Consider the following 19,367-nt stretch of genomic DNA (forward strand, 5'->3'; position numbering starts at 1 on the left):
GTCGCTTAGCCGCCTCACTTTCAGTACAGCAAACATGTCTGAGGTCTCCTGTGCTCTCCTATAGGATCATGCACTGCACGGTGGTCTATCCTCTGGACCTGTACCCGCCCTTCTTCGGCTATTACTTCTTCAACTTCATGATGGTGGTGCTGCAATCGCTGCATATCTTTTGGGCGTATCTCATCATCCGGATGGCCCACAAGTTCATAACTGGAAAGGCAGGTTCACTTTCTCTGGCGGGGAGGGAGGAGGGGGTGTTTTTGTTTTTTCCAGGTCACCCTTCACTTACATTGGAACCCAGGGGCCAGGAGGGAAGCAAAGTGAAGCCACCGCTCCGGGCAGGATGGGGAAGTGGAAGAGATCAGCAATTTTTAAGACCGGCCACGGGGCGTTTTCTCGTCTTGATTAATGGGGACAAATAACAGGATGCGGACAGGGGTGTTTATCGTAGGGTTGCTCGTTTGTGGTGCAGCAGTGCAGAGATTCCCGTCAGAGGAGCAGAGGGGTGAGTGTTTTGTAGGGGTGGTGGGGGGGGGGGGGGGGGGGGGGGGGGGTTGGTGAGCACTGGGGGCTCTATTGACTTTTTGAGGATAGAGAAAAGCTTTTGGTCCAATCTTCAGGAATTCAGGCGCCTATTTCCCACTGAGTCCCATGGGAATTAGGCACTTAAATCCCAATGAGGATCTGGGCCTGGGGGCTTTAAGCAGCAGCATGATTTGAGGCTCCAGTGGCGCGTCCGGGGCCAGTAGGGCCACGTGCTGGCTGGTGCTCTAGGAACGGGAGAAGTTTGCTAGGGCAACAGCATGGAGCAGGGAGAAGCCAGAGCTCAGTAGCGAAGTCCTGGAGCATCTCTGGGGAAGGCAAGGCAGTAGGGGGTCAGTGGGACCTGCATGCCGCAGGGGTAAATGGGGAGGGGGCCTTTCACGTCGCAGTGGTGAGTGCAGCTCCGTTCCAGGCAGTATCTGTTACCATCTGAAGTGCATGCGGTGGCCCCCATGTGAGATGTGTGGGAGGATTTCACCCAGTTCCCAGTCAAGTGCCTGGCTCACAAAGCCACCCGTGCAGCTGGCACTAATGGAGGAGGGGCAGGGCTGTGGATGGAATGGGCCTCACTAAGCCCCGCTCATGGTGTTCTACAGGGAAACTAATGCACAGAAGCAAAATGGATCACGCAGCAAGTCAGTGGCAGTGTTAGGAACAGACCCCAGGAGTCCTGACACCCAGGCCCACTCTGCTCTAGCCCGCTCGCCCTGTTTCACTTTGATTCGTGAAGCCCCTTTCTTTTCAATCCCTCCAGGTGGTGGAAGACGAGAGGAGTGATCGCGAAGAGACCGACAACACGGAAGAGGAGGAAGTGACAAAGAACGGGCCCCTTTCCAACGGGCACCCCGTCCTGAACAACAACCACCGGAAAACCGATTGATTTTAGGCGCATGTGGAGGTGTTGCCAGCTCGCCGCCCGGCCCCACCACCATGGGCATCAGCTGAGGCCAAAACGTCAAGAGAACTTCAGCTTCCACCCTGCCACCGACTGTAGTGCCAGGGTCTCCCTCCTGTCCCCTATAAATAGTTACTCTCCCTCTTCTCCTCAAAACGGATCTAGTGGAAATAGCTGACCCATCTAGGGGGGAGGCTAAAGGAATGGACCCTGGAGTGCCAGCACCAACCCTACATGTGTGCTTAGAATACATCATTTGAGGTCAATTTTCTTTCCTATCGCTGCAGATGGAAATGTGCCAACTTTGTGGGGGGAGGGGTGGTAGTGCCTTGTGCCACCACCATACAGTAGTGTCCTTTCTCTCTGCATCTGCACCCAGCTGCCTTAAAACCAAACTGGGACGCAAGGATTCCCTTCTCCACGACTATCTGGCCCCATCCCCAAACTCTAGGTGCGCAGTGGAAGGCACAGCCAGACTGCTACATGAGGGAGAGATGGCAAATTGCTCTCTCTGTTTTTGTGTTTTACACACACTCACATCCACAGAGAAAGCTGGTGCCAGTTCCTTCCCAGTCTGTTTTAGTGGTGAGGTATGGTTTCATTGCCTCTCGAGTTGCTCTGTTCTCGCCTCTCGAGTTTCTGGAAGGGAATCCCCTAGCTGTGTGGCTGGTGGAAATAACGCACAAAAAGCAGAACTCTAATGTCCTCCGAGGGCTTGGAGTCAATCGCAAAGGCTCGTTCGTTCCCCTTTGTTGTTGGGTTTTTTGGAAACGACTGCAAGCCCTCTCCCCAAACTCCTTTCCAGCTGTAGAGGGAATAAGTGTTTCCATGGAGTTTATTTTGCTTTCTTGGGTACTAGCAAAGGCATGAAATCAAAGCCTTGGCAGGCCAGAGACCAACCTGTCAATTTCAGCTAAGCCCATCCTGCAGTTCAGGCCCTTCTGGGAGCTTTCGCTCCGCTGCAGAGTGGAGTTCAGGGACTAAGATGGACGGGTCTTGTTTTGGCTTTGCTACTTGCCACCGTTAGTGACTGGCGGTCAAAGCTTTGGCGGCTGGCTCCCCAGCATGACCGAGATGTGCCCGTTGCACCCAGAAAAATGAGGAGCAAAGTCACTGCCTTGCTCTGGGGAGCAGCCAGAAGGAATTTGTGCTCGGTTTACAGCTCACCACCACAGTAACAGACTTGTGGGATCAGGTGACATTCGTTATACCATGGGGGGGGGGCAAGTTAAGTAGATGAAGGTCTGGGTATTAATGGCTGATTTATTAGACAACACTATTGAATACTTGCTGGAAGGAAGCTGTGTGGTTTAGACACACTACCTAGTATCCATTTCGATGGGGATTTAATACATCCCATTGTTTTGCTCTATAAGAATTGGTTCTGATCACCTTTAAGAACGATCTATTCCACTTCCCTTCTAATGTGCTTTCCCCCTCCCCTCCGCCCAGGCTATGAATGGACAAATGAATTCGCAACTGATTTTTTTTTCTATTTATTTTTTTTTAAAGCTAGGACTAAGTACAAAAAGGAACTGGACCGCAGAGAGTCTTTCATGTAAAAACAGATTTGGTGGGGGCTGAAATGCTGAAGGCAGTAAAACTTTCCAGGTTAGACAGAGGGATTGGAGAAAAGGACCATTAACCTAACTTCAGACCAAAATGTTGAGTTTTTTAAAAGTTAAAATTTATTAAAAGTTAAATAAAAACTAAAACTTCTGTAAAAACAGGCGTGGTGGTTTCTGTTGGAGTGTCACCCTGTTCCCACCCCCCCATCTGAGGGGTTTGGATCAGTATGAAACACACGGGACAGTTTTCCTATCAGCTGTGCTACTCCTGTCAGACTTGAGCTGGTGTGGTTTTCACAGGAGCGTCCTCTTGTGGTGGTAACGTGCTCACTACAAGCATCCCAAGGCTAGCAGGGATCAGCTCCCCGTTTTTAAGGCATCAAAATAAGCAGCCAGATTTTCAAAAGCGCTCACTCAGCCTGCTGGGGTTTGAGGTCTCCTGGAAACCTGGATGAGGCCCACTGGGAGGTGTGGGGAACTTTTGAAAGTCTGGCCTTTATTTAAGAGCCTGAACACTTGGGGGAACCAGGCCCAGAGTGTGGGTGTTGCATGCTTGGAGAGGGGGTTCAGAACTTCACATGCTTTCTACCGCCCTACTTTTAAACACAACTGGCCTCCCACTTCCTAGAAAAGCCACCTGCTCCAGCCCCTCTGAGGCTCCGCTGTTGAAATACTAATGTGGCTACGGGCAGCTGTTCCTACAGGCAGCTTGGGAGGAAGGAGCCACTGATTTAACTCTGCTATTCATAGCACTTCTCCATTAGCATTGCAAGATTCCCATGCAGCCCCTCAAATGGACAGTCAGCGAGCGGAGGAGCTTTCAGATGTCCTAGGAAAGGTAATTACTATAAAACACTTTTAAAGCCATGGTCAAACTCTCTCTCCCCATTAGCAAGGGTGGAGTTCCTTTTCTCTGCTCAGGAGTGACCCCCTTTGCTGGTCCAGGGACCCTCCGTTCCCATGACCCATTCATTTCTGACTAGCTCAGTGCCGTGCAGGGTGGTGACGCTCTGGCCCTGAGCTGGCTTGCTGCAGGCTGGAAAGAGGGAGCAACTGGAACAGTTTACTCCCCCTAGCTTGGTTCGGTCACGCTCACCGTGAACTGAGACTTGCCTGTGCCCCTTGCTGTGGTTTGCCAGCTGGTGCCTAGGGATCTCCCCTAGAGGCTCCGGCAGGTGCCATGTGCTGATGGGGTGGTTCTGGCAGATTGGTGGTGACAATGCCCACGGTCCAAAGTGTGTTAAGCTAAACATGCTGCGCTAGGCTGAATTGAGTAGAACCTGCTACGGGTTTAGGATGGTAAAGTGCAGCTCTTTGTAAGCACGGTTTAGTTTAATAAGAGACCCCTTACAAGGAAGTCACTCAACCCCTTTGGCTGTGCAGGGACCTGGACAGGCTACAGCGCCTCCACCTGCAAAAAGAGGCCTAAAATCACGTGTTTGCTTTAAGGAAAGGAGCAACTTTTAGCTTCACCCGCAGCCATAACCCTTTGGTTTTGAAAAGCTTAGCCTGGCCCCTGAGAAACCCCATGAGCAGGTCCAAATAGACTGTGTGCGTGTTTACACAGCAGCGGCCCAAGTTTACTCCCACCAGTGTCAGCTGGAGCCTGGCAGCAGGTATGTCCCCTCTACCATTAGTTACTGTCACTTTGAAAGTGACTTGGATTTTACCCCTGCAGTTTCCATCGCTAGATCCCCTACTTGAAGAGCGTTTTAGGAGAAGACAGACTCATTAAAACTAAGACACTCCCTGTTCTGTATCTTGAGTACACGTGTAAATAAATTACATGCCCCAGACATGAGCTATGGTTTTTTGTGATTGTTCACCCTGCTAAAGCCAGGTTGTGTGGAGGGGGTGCAGCAGCCTCTTTCCATCCCCAGGAGATCCTCAGGCAAACCTGCAGCTGCCATTCGATGCACCGTTCTCGGAGCAGATATTTTTAGATCTGTTTCCGTTGTGAGCTACGTGCCCTGGCATCGCTAGCCGCAGGGAAGGCTGGGCGAAGGAATTTGCCATGTACTGCCCTGAGGAGGGCAGTTGTCATGCAAAGCTCTAAGAGGTAGTGTGCCGTCACCTGGCAGGGGGAAGAGCGTGCTGTAGTCCTGGTGCTGCAGAAGAAGTTAGTCTGCTATTTGATGGAGCTGTAACTTAGCCCTAGAACAATCTAAGCATCCTCAGCTGTGTGACTGAGCACCCGTCTCCTATAACTCTGGTTTCATACCCTTCTTGCTTCCTCTAGCTCGTCAGGGTGAGAGAAGTTGGTCTCCTAAAATATGACCTCACCTGTCTTGACGTGCTCATACTCTAGAACCAACATGGCTACTACAAAGGGTTCTCCAAGTAACCGCCTTTATCAGCTTTGGTCTAGCTCTACTGAAGTCAGAGGAGTTATGGGCGGGAGTTAATCATGCCTGCTTTGAGTATTTTATAAGCACTGGTAGGTACAGCCTCCCTTGCTACAATTAAGTTTGATCTTATTCCCTCCACTTCTGTATCACCTGGGAGCCGCTGCGTAGAAGCCTCAGACGGTCGGAGCCATAAGGGGCTCTGGCAATGCCTTAAAGACCTGGGTTTGTTCACTAACGGACAAGTGATTGTTAGTCCCAGTGTCCAATGCCTAGGCAAAATCCCATGTGCTCACTCCTGTTCGCCCACTACCTGAGCCCACAGCTTGCCTCTGTCTAAATCCACTCCTGGAAGTGATGCTTTCCCAAAAGCAGGCCCCAAGCCACTTTCAAGTTCACGCTGTACTGCAGGGGGGAGGTTTTTATTTTTGGTCAGTCTTTTATTTTTTTTTTAAACAGCATGTTCAGCAATACCACAGGAAAATCCCAATACAGTTCCTGGATTGGATGATCTACCCCTGGCCTCTCTGAAATGTTTCTTTTGTTGAAATAGTGATAATAAGAGGGCACCAATTCTAACTGTAGTTGCCCTAGTTTTTTGGGGATGGGGGATTTGACATGGCAGACTTGGGTGAAACAGAGGCTGGCTGTAGGATGGCGAAGCAGGGGCCCCTTCTGTAGTGCCTGCCTAGTGTGTTTCATCCTTGAATTGAGCTGTCACGCTGACAGGTATTAAGTCTCAGAGTAGCTGAATGCCTGATCGTTGCGTCACCCAGCGCAGACAGAGCTCCACACCAAGGCAGTAGCGCGCTGGGAACATTGCTGTCCATCTCAGCCCTACACACAAAGCCAAGCGACCCCTGTGTTAGCCGGATAGTGTTGTGGTCTGTGTACCTGTGAGCATATTTTCAAGTGAACGGGGCAGCTCCAAGTTACTGTAACCAGCCTTGTAACAGCTACAATTACAAATCAACACGGTGTAATTAGAAACCGCTCGAGATGAAACACAGGACGTCACCCTCACAGACAAAGGGTTGTGCGGGGAGGGGAGGGATAATGCCTGTGGTTGAGAATCAACCTGGTTCTGGCTCAGAGCAATTGGGGAATCCAGGGCCAGCAGCCCCTGTCTGTCACGCGGCGGGCACCAGCGTGGTTAGAGCAGCCTGCCGCGGCACTCGATAGCTCCACAGCAGCACAGGAGTTCCTTGCCCTCCACGCTGCCTACCTCGTAGTTATAGTCCCAGGTCAGCTCAGTGCCGGCTCGTATCCGCCTGCGAAGGAAGGGAGGCACGCGGGTTACTTAGCTAGCAGCCGCACTTGCTGGCCTTGCGGCCGGGAGATTAGGGTAGCTCCCAGGGAAGCATATGTATCTCTGCCAGCAGACACAGGGCAAGGCTTACGCTTGCTCAGCAGCGAGATCCGTGCCTTGGCAGCGCCCCCAGCCTTGACCAAAGAGAAGCATTTCACAAGCTTGGCACAGAAGCAGCCTGTGCGACAAGAGGTGGGTGGGGAGAGGGCGGCGTAGCCGGCGGCTATGGACCGAGGTTTCCCTGCTACCGCCAGAACGGCACAGTGGTGCTGCATTTGCTCTTTTTGGGAAGACGCCGGAAAGCCACAAAGTGAAGGCTGGTCCAGTACATCTAGTGGTTAGAGCCCTAGCCTGCAACCCAAGAGACCTGGGTTTAATTCCTTGTACAGATGAGGACTGAGGCCCAGAATGGAGAACAAGGGGCAGACCAGCCCTGTTCTACCTCCTAGAAGAGCTGAGGTGCTCATGTGCTTCAGTGCTGGAGGCCACAGAAGTACTTGAGAGATTAAGCTTCACAACCTGTGAAAGGTGCAATTTTGCCAACGATTAACTGGCCACACCTCCCCCCCCCCCGCCCCAACAGCTGAGAACTTGCAGCTCCCAGTTACTTTGGCAAGAGCTGGTGCTGCAGGCCCCGGGGGAGACTTTCAAAGGGCACAAATGGGAGTTGGGGCTCTGCTCTCACAGACTTTCAAAGGCAGTTGGGTGCCTAAACCGCACCTTGTGTCTCTGAAAGTCTCTCCACGAGTCACTTGCCCAAGCTCACAATAAGCCAGGGCCTGAGCTAGGAAGAGAAACCAGAAGCCCTGACTGCCCAGTCCCAGGTCTAGTCACAAGACCCCATTAGAATCCTCATGGCATAGGCCAGTAGTGAAACTTCTGAAGAGGTCTTGAAGTTTTAAACCTCCTGAACCACCAGGAACTAAAAAGCAACCAGTGTCTCCAGCCGTAGCCCTACAGCCAACAAAACTTCTCAGACTGGGCAGCATCAGGTCACTTACTTGCTAGCGAAGAAGGCAACCCAAGGGAAACGGAGATCATGTGTGTCCACAAAGACATTCTGCACAAACAGATTGGGGCTGCAGCTATGCTGTAAAGGGACAAGAGGGACAATTTGTGACCAGGCACTCGTGGCAGGCAGGGAACAAGCAGACGGTGGGACGCAGTGTTTTTAAAAACAGGTAGATCACTAATTAAGCCAATTGAAACAGGGGTTACTATTGTCTCACCACACACGCTACATGGAACAAGTCCCAAGATGCAATAGAAAGTGACATTTACTCAAAGGAATGGCTTTTGTACAATGTTCTGTCTTGTAACCTATAAAGAGCCTGTAGTGTTTGTACTGCGTGTATTTCACACAGCCGCACTTCGCATCCATCTTCAACTCTTGCATTTCCATCCCCCACCCAATATCAAGAGCAAATACGCTCGGTTGTGGAACAGGTTTCATTTCCTTGCTAAGCGGGTCTAGAGTCGGGCACAGAGCGACAAACAACAGAATGCCGTACTAACCTAAAGCAGACAAGACGTCCACCTTTAAATGATAGAAATATAGGGCTGGACGGGACCTGAAGAGGTCAAGTCCAGCCGCTGCACTGGGACAGCTCAGTAACGGCTGTTTGAAGCGACACCGAACTCAGGTCAGTTCCTAGTGGATAGGGGTTGACTTAACCAGAACTGGCAGGCACTGGTCTCCCAGGAAGAGTAAACCCTCCAGGACAGGGCTGACATTCGGCGTACGGCAAAGGGGGAAGTTGCACTTGCGGCTAGATTCGGACTCACAAGGATACCCAAGAGAAGTGAAACTCCTATGCAACGTTTGCTCAACTCAAACAGAAGCCGAGAACCAGACAGCACGGTTGATGCTCCTGGAGGACACACACACATCACCCTTTGCAGCACTGCCTGGGAGAGCGCCTAAGAACAGGAAACTCACATTGAGGTAACGGCCGAGGTTCCCTTCGAGTTTGGCATCAATGATATAGCAGGACTCTTCGCCGTCATAAAACTGGCGGGTGTTTTTGCGCACTAGCATGTTCTCCCCCTTGTCAGCTGATGCCATATTGGTCGACTTTATGGCGATCCCGTGAGTCGATTTGAGGGCAAAACCCCGTGTGGACTTCACTGCCACTTGCCTTTTCACGGGGCCTGCCAAAACAGAGAAATAATCACTGCATGATTTCCTCTCACTTCCTTAAAGGGGTCTAAGACAGTGACGTTACTTTAGTGGTAGCTGGGGAGCTGAAATCAGTTCAATTCAACCAGCACTGCCTGCTAACAAATTGTCCTGTTTCAGCCAAGACTCATGGACCATTCAGGATTCAGCTTCTAGAGCTGGGACAAAATCCTGAATCCCTTCTGAAGCTGGGACCCAGGAGTCCTTGGCTCCCCACTCAATGCCAGTCCGTGCCCAGAAATCCACAGGAAAACAAATCGATCTTTCTTCAGAATCTCAGGCCGAACGTTGTCCAGACGGCGGAGTAATTTTGGGTGCCCATTGTGAGCTATCTTAAGAGGGGCCCGATTTTCGGGAAGTGCCGAGCATTCATCTGAAGTCCGGTCCCTTTAAAATGTCTCAAGTTGGGCACCCAAAACCAGTCACTTTGAGAAACTTTAGGCCTCGATCAGAATTTAGTCTGTAATCAGCTGCACTGGGACCAGTGTAATATGTAGATTCTGCCCAGGGCACTACAGACACATTATCAACACCTCCTGTCGCTTCTGAACACAGTTTCTTCTTCTGCATCCGCCCTCTGTACAGAGCTCCCTGTTCAATCCCGTTACTCCTTAGCAAAATGCCACTGCTGCACCTACCTAGACCGGAAGAGGAATTCTTCTTGTCGTCGATGTCCTCTTCCTCTGAGCCAGAGGAAATAGTCTGGATGTCATCACTATCATTCGTGTTGCCCTGTGCTTGTCCTGCTGCCGGCTGGCCATTCTCCCCCTCGCTGTCCGTGCTACTTGACAGCGTCAGCACATCCTGTAAACACGCACGTGTGCCAGCGGCTCAGAGGGGTTGCAATGCAGGCCAAAAGCATCTTTCTACCTTCTCCAGAATGCTGCTAAAGCCTCTATTAACTCTCCTTCCTCCAAGGAGCTGAGGTTAAATATTGTGCCTTTCTACAGAACCTTTCAGCAACCCTCAAAGCCCTTTCATTCATTAAAACTTCCGATACCCTTGGGAAGTCATTTTAAATACACACATGGAAAAGGCAGGAACAGAACCCAGAAACCCTGATAAACAGGCCTAGAGACTTCAGAAAAACGTCTATAGCACCTTTTGGCTTAAAGACTATTTGGACAGGAAGGATTTTAGCCACCTAAATGTGCAGCTAACAGTGCAAAGTCGCACTACAGTCCACAGTTTATTAAATGGGAAAAGAATAATGTTCAGGTTGAAATGGCAGGGGGAAATCTGAGAGGCTGGTTAGTAACTCCAAGGTGGAATTTAATCAGAACACAGAGATAATACCCCTTGCCTTGCTCAGTGAAAGAAGTTCTTTAATGACCACTAATGGTCAGAACTTTGGTTTAATCAACTTTTACAATAGCTACCTTTTTTATGTTCTGCAATTAGGGGTTAATGATGCAGAAAGTGTTTTGATTAAAAAAGACCCCAAATTCAGTGCCCAATGTTGTATGAAATATACGACACACATAAAGAGCTAAAGATCACAGAACACAAGTGATCGTCTGCCCAACCTGGAGCGAACAATCTCTTACAAAAAGAAATAAGTCAGAAAGCGCCAAGATCCACCCACGCCAATCCATGCTCGCTGGAACTGCAAGAGATCAACTACATGGGATAGGTCTATCTGACTCCAACAGATGCTCAGTGTCCTAGGGGAAGGCATAAGGAAACCTACGATCCCTGTCCACGTGCCCTGGGGACAATTCCTTCTTCACAATAATTCTGGCAATCATCTGAACCCCACGCACGTAAGAGTCCCCATAGCGGAGTCTCACCCCATTTAGACCAAGTCACTACAGCTGCTTTCCCAGAGCCTTCAAAACCCAAATACAGGGGCCTGCAATTCAAAGCAAAGCCTGGAAAGACGTAACCCCAAGGAACTAGCAATCATAATCCACTGGACTGGGGGTGGCTCTTAATCAGGCTGGAGCATGTAAAGGACTCAAGTTTAAAGAGGGCCTCACGCCAGCCTGCAATTTTGCAGTGCAAACCGAAAAACCCACAAGGCACGGGCCAGTCTTCAAAGATCAGGCCCCACAGTATGATTCTTACGTCAGTTGCTTGCTGGGGAGGAGCCAAGTGCCTTTTGCTCTGATGCATGATGGTCTTGCTTGGTGGCCTCCGGATCCCCTCGAGTTTCATGGGGCTTGGATTATAGCCATACACCTTGCCGGGCTCGGATGCCCTGGAGGGAGCAAGAACAAAACAAGTCACCCACGCCGCTTCCTAGCCATCTCCCCAGCCTGCCTAGGGATACTCGGCATCGCACTGATGCCCAGGAGAGCTAACACAGAACTGGAGAAGGTAAGAGACGGTCACACCTGACTGTGTAATTTGCTAATCTAGCCAGTCCAGTTCCATGGCCTAACACGCAAGGGCTTCACCAGCCTCAGAAATAACGCAGCAGCTTTCCCGGCCCCTTCTGTTGGCACAGAGCTGGTTTCTCACTCACTGTGCAAATCAGTCAGCTACCATGGACCTCCCTCATCGGCTGCACACAGAGGCCAGGCTAATTACCTGGGAGGCATCTACCTGCGACAGTGCTTGTGGCAGTAAAGGTAGCTAGTGCGCACCGGTAAGCTGCAACCTTTCACTCAAAATCAAATATTTCAACACTTACATCGAAAGCTTGTTTGGCTCTTCAGATTCCTACAAAGTGAAAAACGTAAGAGACAGTTAAACACCTCTTCTGCAGGCTGCATTTCGCTTTCTGTGAATATATATCTAGTGTCTCAGAGACTTAAAGTACTGTAACCCACTAGCCATAAGACCCAGGTGCTATAAACAGAGACTCTTCGGGGGACTGGTTTCCACTGGATACACCTTCATCTGGGACGTTCCAACCTTCTACAAGGGCTTAGTTTTCAATCTCATTTCCATAAAGTTCACTCACCCTGCTCAGCCCAGGTTTGAGCCTTAAATCTGTCCGCCGGGGATTAAGTATTTTATAATCTGTCACTTCAACTTCCCATAGGAGACTATTCCACACAGCAACAGAGCTCACTGTTAAATCTTCCCCTTTCTTAATGTCATCCCATTCCTTCAAGTAATGGGTCTTGGATCACTCCAATCCCCCAACGCTTCTACCCTTTAGACAGCTACATTCCTGTTCGGGGCCGCTTAGCCAAGTCATTAGGCATTATGTAAATTAGTACATGGGGCATTTGACACTTCTCTACTCAGTGCTGCAAATCCCTTGAACGTGTTGAACCTTTTCGGCTGGAGGAAGGATGGTCTAGCACAGGGGGTCTCAACCTTTTTCTTCCTGAGCGCCCCCCCCCCCCCCAACATGCTATAAAAGCTCCACGTCCCACCTGTGCTGCAATAACTGGCTTTCTGCATATAAAAGCCAGGGCCAGCGTTACGGGGTAGCAAGCAGGCAATTGCCTGGGGCTCCAGGCCACAAGGGCCCCCATGATGCTACATGGCTCAGGCTTTGACTTCAGTCCCGGGTGGCAGGGCTCAGGACCTGGGCTTCAACCCTGTGCAGCAGGACTTTGGCTTTCTGCCCCGGGCCCTGGCGAGTCTACTGCTGGCCCTGCATGGTGGCCCCCCTGAAACCTGCTCAGGGCCCTCGGACCCACTGGTTGAGAACCACTGATCTAGCAGAGGGGGCACTGACCTGGGACTGAAGTCTTGGGTTCTATTTCTGGCTCCGTCACAGCCTCCCGGTTTGACCCTGGACATCACACTTGCCTTCTCTACACCTCTGTTTTCCCATGTATGCAATGGGGATAATGCTTCCCTACCTCACAGATACCAAGGCGAGGTGGGCTGTACAAAATGGCACCGTAGCCTAGCTGAACACAGCCTTGGGATCCAGGAATGCTCTAGTGGCACGGCTGGTCCAGGCATTCCCCTTCTCTGCACCTCATCTATAAAGAGGGGGGATGATGCTCCAACTCCCCACTGATGGGGAATGCCATGTACTTAGAGAATCATCACAACAGTCTCTCGCTTACCTCCTTCTTCTGCATCTTTGAGTCGGCATCCAAGCCAAAGGCCTCCTTGCCCCCAAGCCCAGAAGTGGAGGGCTTCTCTCGGTCACCCAGGACTTCCACTTTGCCTGCCTTGACCTCGCTGGCCTCGTTCATCTTGAACGAGGAGGCACTATCGTTGTCCTGGAAGCTGTCCGACATGCTGTTGGAGCTCAGCCAGGAGGCCACTTTGTTTTTGGAGGTCTCCTCGGACACGGGCAGTTTGCAGGCAGCGGCCACGGCGACCTCGTCGTGGCTGATCTGCCTGGTGAGGCCGGAGTCCTTGGAGGCTGTCTCAGACAGGCCGTTCTCCTTCTGGCCCCGGGTCTGCCGGCGGGTGGCATAGCTGCGCCACACCGAGCTGGTGCTGAAATCCTCGTCCTTGCAGAAGTTGTCGTCGGAGCTGTCCTCGTTGGACTCCTCCTGCTCCTCGGTGCCGGTGTTCTCTTCCTCTTCGTCCTTCAGGTCCACGCCACTGCTGTCAGAGGAGCACTTGGCATCGCTTTCGTAGCCCTCCTTGAAGTTCTCCACGCTCTCGATGTGATCCAGGTTGGCGAAGTACTCGTCCCCCATCTCCAGCCCTTCTTTGTCGGCAAAGTCGTCTGTCAGGATTTTCCCTGGAAAACGAGCGCGGCATGAACTTTAGTGGGTGTGTTACCCCTTCAAAAGGAAATAGGCCTGAGCCTACACCCAAGCTGTGCTCTGAGAACAAAGTATGCTAGGCCCGTGGCTAATCAAGGGGGGTTAAAACAGCTTGGTGTGCCTGAACGGACCCTGGCTGACCCCCAAAGTATAACAACAGCTGCTAAGGCCGGTGGAGAGTTTTCCACTGAAGCTATTTTTCATTGGATAATTGGGTTTTGACTCAACAATTTAAGTGGAAAAAAAAAAAAAAAAAAGGGGGGGGCGTGGCCCATGCAAAAAAAAAACACTGTTAAAAAGCCAAATACCAGAAAACGGAAAGAAAACTTTTCATCTGAAATGCCGCCATGGGGCCTCATTGGAGCTGTAGTTCAGGACCTTCATGTCCCCATTCTCCTCTACAGGCCGGGACCCCAGAGGGACTACATCTCCCACAATGCAAGCACGAGCAAGAGGAGAGCCCATGGTGTGTCATGGGAAATAGAGTACAGCCAGGAAGCCCAGCTCATAGAGAGGGAGGTCTCTGAGGCACAATTTCCAATCAGCCCTACTGCGGAGCTTCTCCGGCAGGTCACTGAAACAAGCTGTAAAGCCAGCAAGGAGAAACCTGTTTTAGGCACTTTCTTTGTTTTGTTAAACCTACTGCACTTTAATGACTGCATGACAGCCCTACCCAGCCAAGGACTCTCGGAAGAGAGGACTGATTAGCCAAAGTGTCCAGTCTCTATACTGGCTACGACATCTGGACTCACGTAGGCCAAGAACACAAGTTCGTATAAGAAACTAGTACTGAGGCAACATCAACACTCAATTATTGGCAACCCAGTGCTAGACTGTTTAAACAAACAGGAAGCTACGTATGCCCCATGCTGCTGAATGAACGCCGCAAGGGAAGCCTTCACTCTTAGCAAATGCTTCCCTTCTCAATACTGGCATCGCAGTCACCATGGTTTCTGTATTTCCTTGTTTACGGGGAAAAGCAGGGCTTAAATTGCAGTGCGTCCTTAAAGGAGTTGAACATGCACGCGAGGAGGTTTGTGACAATTCTGTTCGAGTCTGACATTTTGTAAAAAGAAAACCTAATGCCGGTGTCATTTTACATAAATATTTGTTTGGTTTAAGAAAGGGTAGGTTAGTATTTGATTTCTGGGACTGCTGGCGATAGCAGCGCAGTCTAGTAGGAGCAGACATTTCATAAGAGAGAGAACCGTGTTAGTCGGGCCTCATTTTAAGGACTTCCAGGTGGATTTTCAGTACCACTGCGCCGTGGCAGCTGTACCTGCATAGATGCAGACGAAAGAGCCCTTGGCAATATCGTCAAGGCAGCGGATTCCCCAGCCTTTGTTCTGAGTCTTGAATAGCTGGAGTCTGACTTGGAGTCCATGTTGTACCAAGCGATTGGTGCACATGTTCGTGTTGCATTTGCATCTCTTGTTACATTCATAGACTCTGGGAAAGGGAAAGCAGATGGTTATCGCTGCAAGTTTCAAAGCCCAGACTGAGCGCCTAAAACACCACCAAACAGAGTTGAGGCCAGGACACTCCATTTGAATCTTGCCATGTTACTTTAGCACTGCCTAGGTGCTGTAGATGTCATATTATGACAAGTGGGGAAATCCCAACTTTCAGCTCTAGAGGGCACATAGCATTGGTAACGCTTGTTACAGAAACCAATTTAAAACCCGCTGAGGACAGTTTTAGAATATCAGGGTTGGAAGGGACCTCAGGAGGTATCTAGTCCAACCCCCTGCTCAAAGCAGGACCAATCCTCAGACAGATTTTTGCCCCAGCTCCCTAAATGGCCTCCTCAAGGATTGAACTCACAACCCTAGGCCAATGCTCAAACCACTGAGCTATCCCTCCCCCATTCACAGCTGAAGAGCACTGGACCTATCCCTATTAGAGGTAGAGGTGGACAGAAGTCCAGACATAACCCTGCATCTGAAAGTAAATCGCTTGCCATAAGATGTGAGTGATTTCTAGTGACGTACTGGGGGATTTGAGACACCCCACGTAATAAGGCTGAACTGCTGTAGAATGAAATAATGCATAAATTACTTTGGTGCAGAAGCCCCCTGCTTTCTCCAATGCATTTGTGTTACTAATACCGATAAATAAATAAATCAGCAGTACATTGAGAATTCAGGGACTGCATTACTATAAAAATAACTGCACCTGACTTGTCGGTCCACTACAATTTAGCAACTCTTCTACTGTGCCCATCACCACGGTACCCGAGTGCCTTCCGTTAGAGCATTAAGCAACGTGACAGACGGCTCCCACTGATTGCATTCACCACATTCTGCAGTGAATCTGAACAGGTCACAGAATATCCAGCCGGCTGCATCTGACTGCCACAGACGCTGAACCCCTCCCTGGTGCCGTGGCTAGGACCAATTTTCCATGGTGCTTTAGCAATACCTTGGACTTGTACAGTCTAATCAGAGGTGCTCAAAGTGCTTTCCGGCAAAGTTCGTTTTGCAACAAACACATGAAAGGAAGAATTGCACTATGGGGAAGTTTCTTGCGGGCAGGTTGGTGCACTGGTTATGACACTAGTCTGGGACGCGGGAGACCCAGTTTCAATTCCCTGTTTCATCACAGATTTCCTGTGAGACTAGGTGCAAATCACGTAAGCCCGGGCCTCAGTTTCCCCCTCTGTAAAATAGGACTGATGTCGTGTCCTATTTGTGGGGTTGGTTTTTTTTGTTGAGAATAACTAGATTAAAATTGTGAGGTACTTGATGACTACAGTGATGAGAGTCAGACGTGTCTTGCCAAATGCCAGGAGTTAGCAGAAAAGCCAGGAACAGAACCTAGCTCTCCAACGTGTTGTCAGATTGACCACACTGGTCTCAGAAATCCAGCATAACGAAAGCACAGTGCCACTCTACTCACCCTGTGGGGAGGCATTCCTCCAGCCTCTTGTGCTGGTAGCCAGAATTGGGGTTGATCTGCCCACCGGGGGTGCAGCCTGTCGCTTGGACTGTCAGCTGGTGGCAGGCACATTTAGATCTGAAGTCACAAATCCCCCCCAAAGATTTATTTTACACCAGTTTTGCGAGAGAAGTCACACCTTTCAAGTCACATACACGTGAGGGGGGGTCTGAACATTTGGGACTCTCCGCCAAGGGCAGGACTCTCGGTAAACGGTGCCACAGCACATCACTGTGCGCCCCTCCCACTTACTCCGATGGCAGGTTACCGTCAAAGATTGGCTTGCAACAGAGCCCCTGTCCTGCTGCCCGTGCACAGACGACTTGAGCCACACGGCAGAGCCAACTTTTACCCCAAACATTTAACACTGCTTCCCCAAAGCAGCAGTGGACGCAGGACGCTAGTCAAGAGCAATCCTGGGGCAGTGAGATCAGAGCCATAACCTGAGACCTTGATACGTGCAAAAGAAATTAGAACAAACAAAATGCTATTGTGGGCTGGATCGTGGGAACCCCGCACTCAAGCGGCCTCCAACCCTAACCTGCACCCGCGCAAGGGGAAACAACTTTTGAGACAATCGGAATAAAGAGGTGGATTTTAGAACACTTGGGAATCGGCTGAGAAACAGTAACTTAAGTCTCAGCCTTCCGACAGCAGTGCTACTGCGGTCAGTTGGGAGGCTCCAGCCAAGTACCCTAGAATTGGGAACAGTGTTCTCCATGGGGAGCCCTGGCCTCTGAGATTTGCTTCCTTACCACCACCCACATACTGTGCAACCAAGCCAGGAGCTGGTAACATTCAGGCCATGCAGCAAGGCCTATTTGCAGAACCTTTCCTCAATGTGTGGCCCAGAGACTTGAGGACTTGCATACAGAGTCACCTACTTGTCTCTGCAGCCATCTTTACAGTCGCAGCCCACGAGGAACTCCCAGCCGGTGTTGATGTAGACCCCTTTCCCCGGGATGCGCTCCTTGCTATAAGCCACTTGCGGAGGAGGGGTGGTGTCTATCTCGTTGACACAGGACAGCGGCACGTCCTCCTTGCCTTTGGTGATGTCTGCAATGTAGTAGAAGGGCTTGTAGGGCTGGAACTTGCGGTCCACCAGCACGTAGGGGTCTAGGCAGAACATCTCCAGGAAGAGGAAGTCACAGTCCGTCTCGAAGATGTAGCGCTCGATCTCCTGCATGGTGCGCAAGCACAGCCCGCATGGCGTCTTGTAGATGACGTGGAAGCCCATCTTGCGGTTGACGCGGCGGCGGGCAGTCATGCGCCGGAAGTCGTAGAGAAGCGGGATGAGGAGGGGGTTCTTGCTGCGGTACTGGTCGCTCCGGATGGGGCGGACCCGCGACAGGCAGGTGTAGCTGCAGACGTGGGGCAGGTAAAAGAGCTTCTCCATCGGGGCCCGGTAGGAGGGCTCATTGGGCACCCGGTCCATCATGCCGTGGAATGGCTGCACTGCACTGCTGCCTGGCTGGCCACTGGAATAGCTTCCACTGGGGAGAGAGAGACAGCAAATAAGATACACTAAGGATCCGCCACCTGGAGAAAAGCAACACCACCAGCTTGATTTGGCACATGAAGCCCTCCTCAGAGACACTGTAAGATAGGCTCACAAGGGAAGCACCACGGACTACACTGAGCAAAAAGCCACAGGGAATAGGGGGATGACCCTACGGTGGCTGAGGATGGACAAGATTTTCAACTCTATACTGGGAGCTGCCTAGTACACCTGCACCATCGTAAAGAGAGATCAGGTCTTTTCATTATTAGGATTATCACCGCACTTAAGAGCCTTGGTCATGGACTAGGAGCCTAACGTACTAGGCTAGGGGTGGCCAACAGAGCCACATGTGGCTCTTCAGACGTTAATACAGCAGAACTTCGCTAGAACATGCGCCTATATAGCGCGGATTGTTTTAGAACGCCGTCACGGACATGGCTCCCAAATGTAAATATTTACATTGGTAGTCATGGTAACGCGGTCCCCGCGTTAACGCGGTACTGTGCATGGATCCCGATTCCCGCGTTCTAGCGGGGGTCTGGTGTATGCGGCTCCTTGTATAGGAACTGACTCCAGGGCTGGAGCTACAGGCGCCAACTTTCCAATATGCCGGGGGGTGCTCACTGCTCAACCCCCTGGCTCTGCCATAGGCCCTGCCCCCACTCCACCCCTTCCCGCCCCTCCCACCTGAGCCTGCAGTGCCCTCCCCCCTTCCCTCCAGAGCCGCCTGCACCCACGAAACAGGTGATCCGGAGATGTGGGGAGGGAGCGGGGAGGTGCTGATCGGTGGGCAGGAGGTGGGAGGGAGCTGATGGGGGGGGGGGGGGCTGCTGACGTATTACTGTGGCTCTTTGGCAACGTACATTGGTAAATTCTGGCTCCTTCTCAGGCTCAGGTTGGCCACCCCTGTACTAGGCGCTGTACAAACAGCAGTCTCGTGTAAAATATGCACGAGCCTAGGGATTCTGCAGCATGCATGTTAAAGGCAAACCAGACTAGAGCTTGCTTACCGATACTGCTGGTTCACTGCAGCTTTTCCCATGGGAGGAGTTTCACTTAGCACAGGAGAAGGAGGTGAAGAGTGTCCAGACCCCACAGAGCCAGGACGGAAGGACGTGCTTTTCTTGGCCACTTGCTTTCTGGACTGAGCCAGCTGACTTTCGGGGCTTCTATACAAAGGAAGAAGAACGATGCACGATTTCAAGGCCAGATGCTCACAGGAGTTGCAGGGATTAACAAACAGAATTTGGCACCTAAAACTCTATGAAAATTCGTGACCCTGCTCAGCCCACTGCTGCCTGCCAGAAACAAACTCAAGCAAAGATTTTCTGTGTGATGGTATAATCCGTTCAACCCAATAGAATATGTACAGGGATACATCAAGCAAAGATTTTCTGTGTGATGGTATAATCCGTTCAACCCAATAGAATATGTACAGGGATACAGGGAATCCCAG

The 19,367-nt window shown here is 51.0% G+C and overlaps 2 protein-coding genes across 5 annotated transcripts in view; one reads left to right on the top strand and one right to left on the bottom strand.

Annotated features, from left to right (window-relative positions):
- CERS2 (ceramide synthase 2) overlaps positions 1 to 2,442 on the top strand; it is a 48,531-nt gene extending 46,089 nt beyond the window's left edge. For both annotated transcript variants that reach the window (XM_034756762.1, XM_034756763.1), the window contains exons 10-11: positions 65 to 218; positions 1,298 to 2,442. In XM_034756762.1, the coding sequence (XP_034612653.1) occupies positions 65 to 218; positions 1,298 to 1,423 (280 nt within the window). In that variant the 3' untranslated portion in view covers positions 1,424 to 2,442. The remainder of the gene's footprint in view (positions 1 to 64; positions 219 to 1,297) is intronic.
- A 479-nt stretch (positions 2,443 to 2,921) lies between these two features.
- SETDB1 (SET domain bifurcated histone lysine methyltransferase 1) overlaps positions 2,922 to 19,367 on the bottom strand; it is a 35,117-nt gene continuing 18,671 nt past the window's right edge. For all 3 annotated transcript variants that reach the window (XM_034756759.1, XM_034756758.1, XM_034756757.1), the window contains exons 12-22: positions 18,922 to 19,080; positions 17,295 to 17,903; positions 16,372 to 16,488; positions 14,753 to 14,922; positions 12,817 to 13,448; positions 11,475 to 11,503; positions 10,907 to 11,039; positions 9,478 to 9,643; positions 8,600 to 8,811; positions 7,662 to 7,750; positions 2,922 to 6,622 (exon numbers count right to left, since the gene is read on the bottom strand). In XM_034756759.1, the coding sequence (XP_034612650.1) occupies positions 6,505 to 6,622; positions 7,662 to 7,750; positions 8,600 to 8,811; positions 9,478 to 9,643; positions 10,907 to 11,039; positions 11,475 to 11,503; positions 12,817 to 13,448; positions 14,753 to 14,922; positions 16,372 to 16,488; positions 17,295 to 17,903; positions 18,922 to 19,080 (2,434 nt within the window). In that variant the 3' untranslated portion in view covers positions 2,922 to 6,504. The remainder of the gene's footprint in view (positions 6,623 to 7,661; positions 7,751 to 8,599; positions 8,812 to 9,477; positions 9,644 to 10,906; positions 11,040 to 11,474; positions 11,504 to 12,816; positions 13,449 to 14,752; positions 14,923 to 16,371; positions 16,489 to 17,294; positions 17,904 to 18,921; positions 19,081 to 19,367) is intronic.

The sequence above is a fragment of the Trachemys scripta genome, chromosome 24 (genome assembly GCF_013100865.1).
Source record: "Trachemys scripta elegans isolate TJP31775 chromosome 24, CAS_Tse_1.0, whole genome shotgun sequence".
In the NCBI taxonomy this organism is placed as follows: Eukaryota; Metazoa; Chordata; order Testudines; family Emydidae; genus Trachemys; species Trachemys scripta.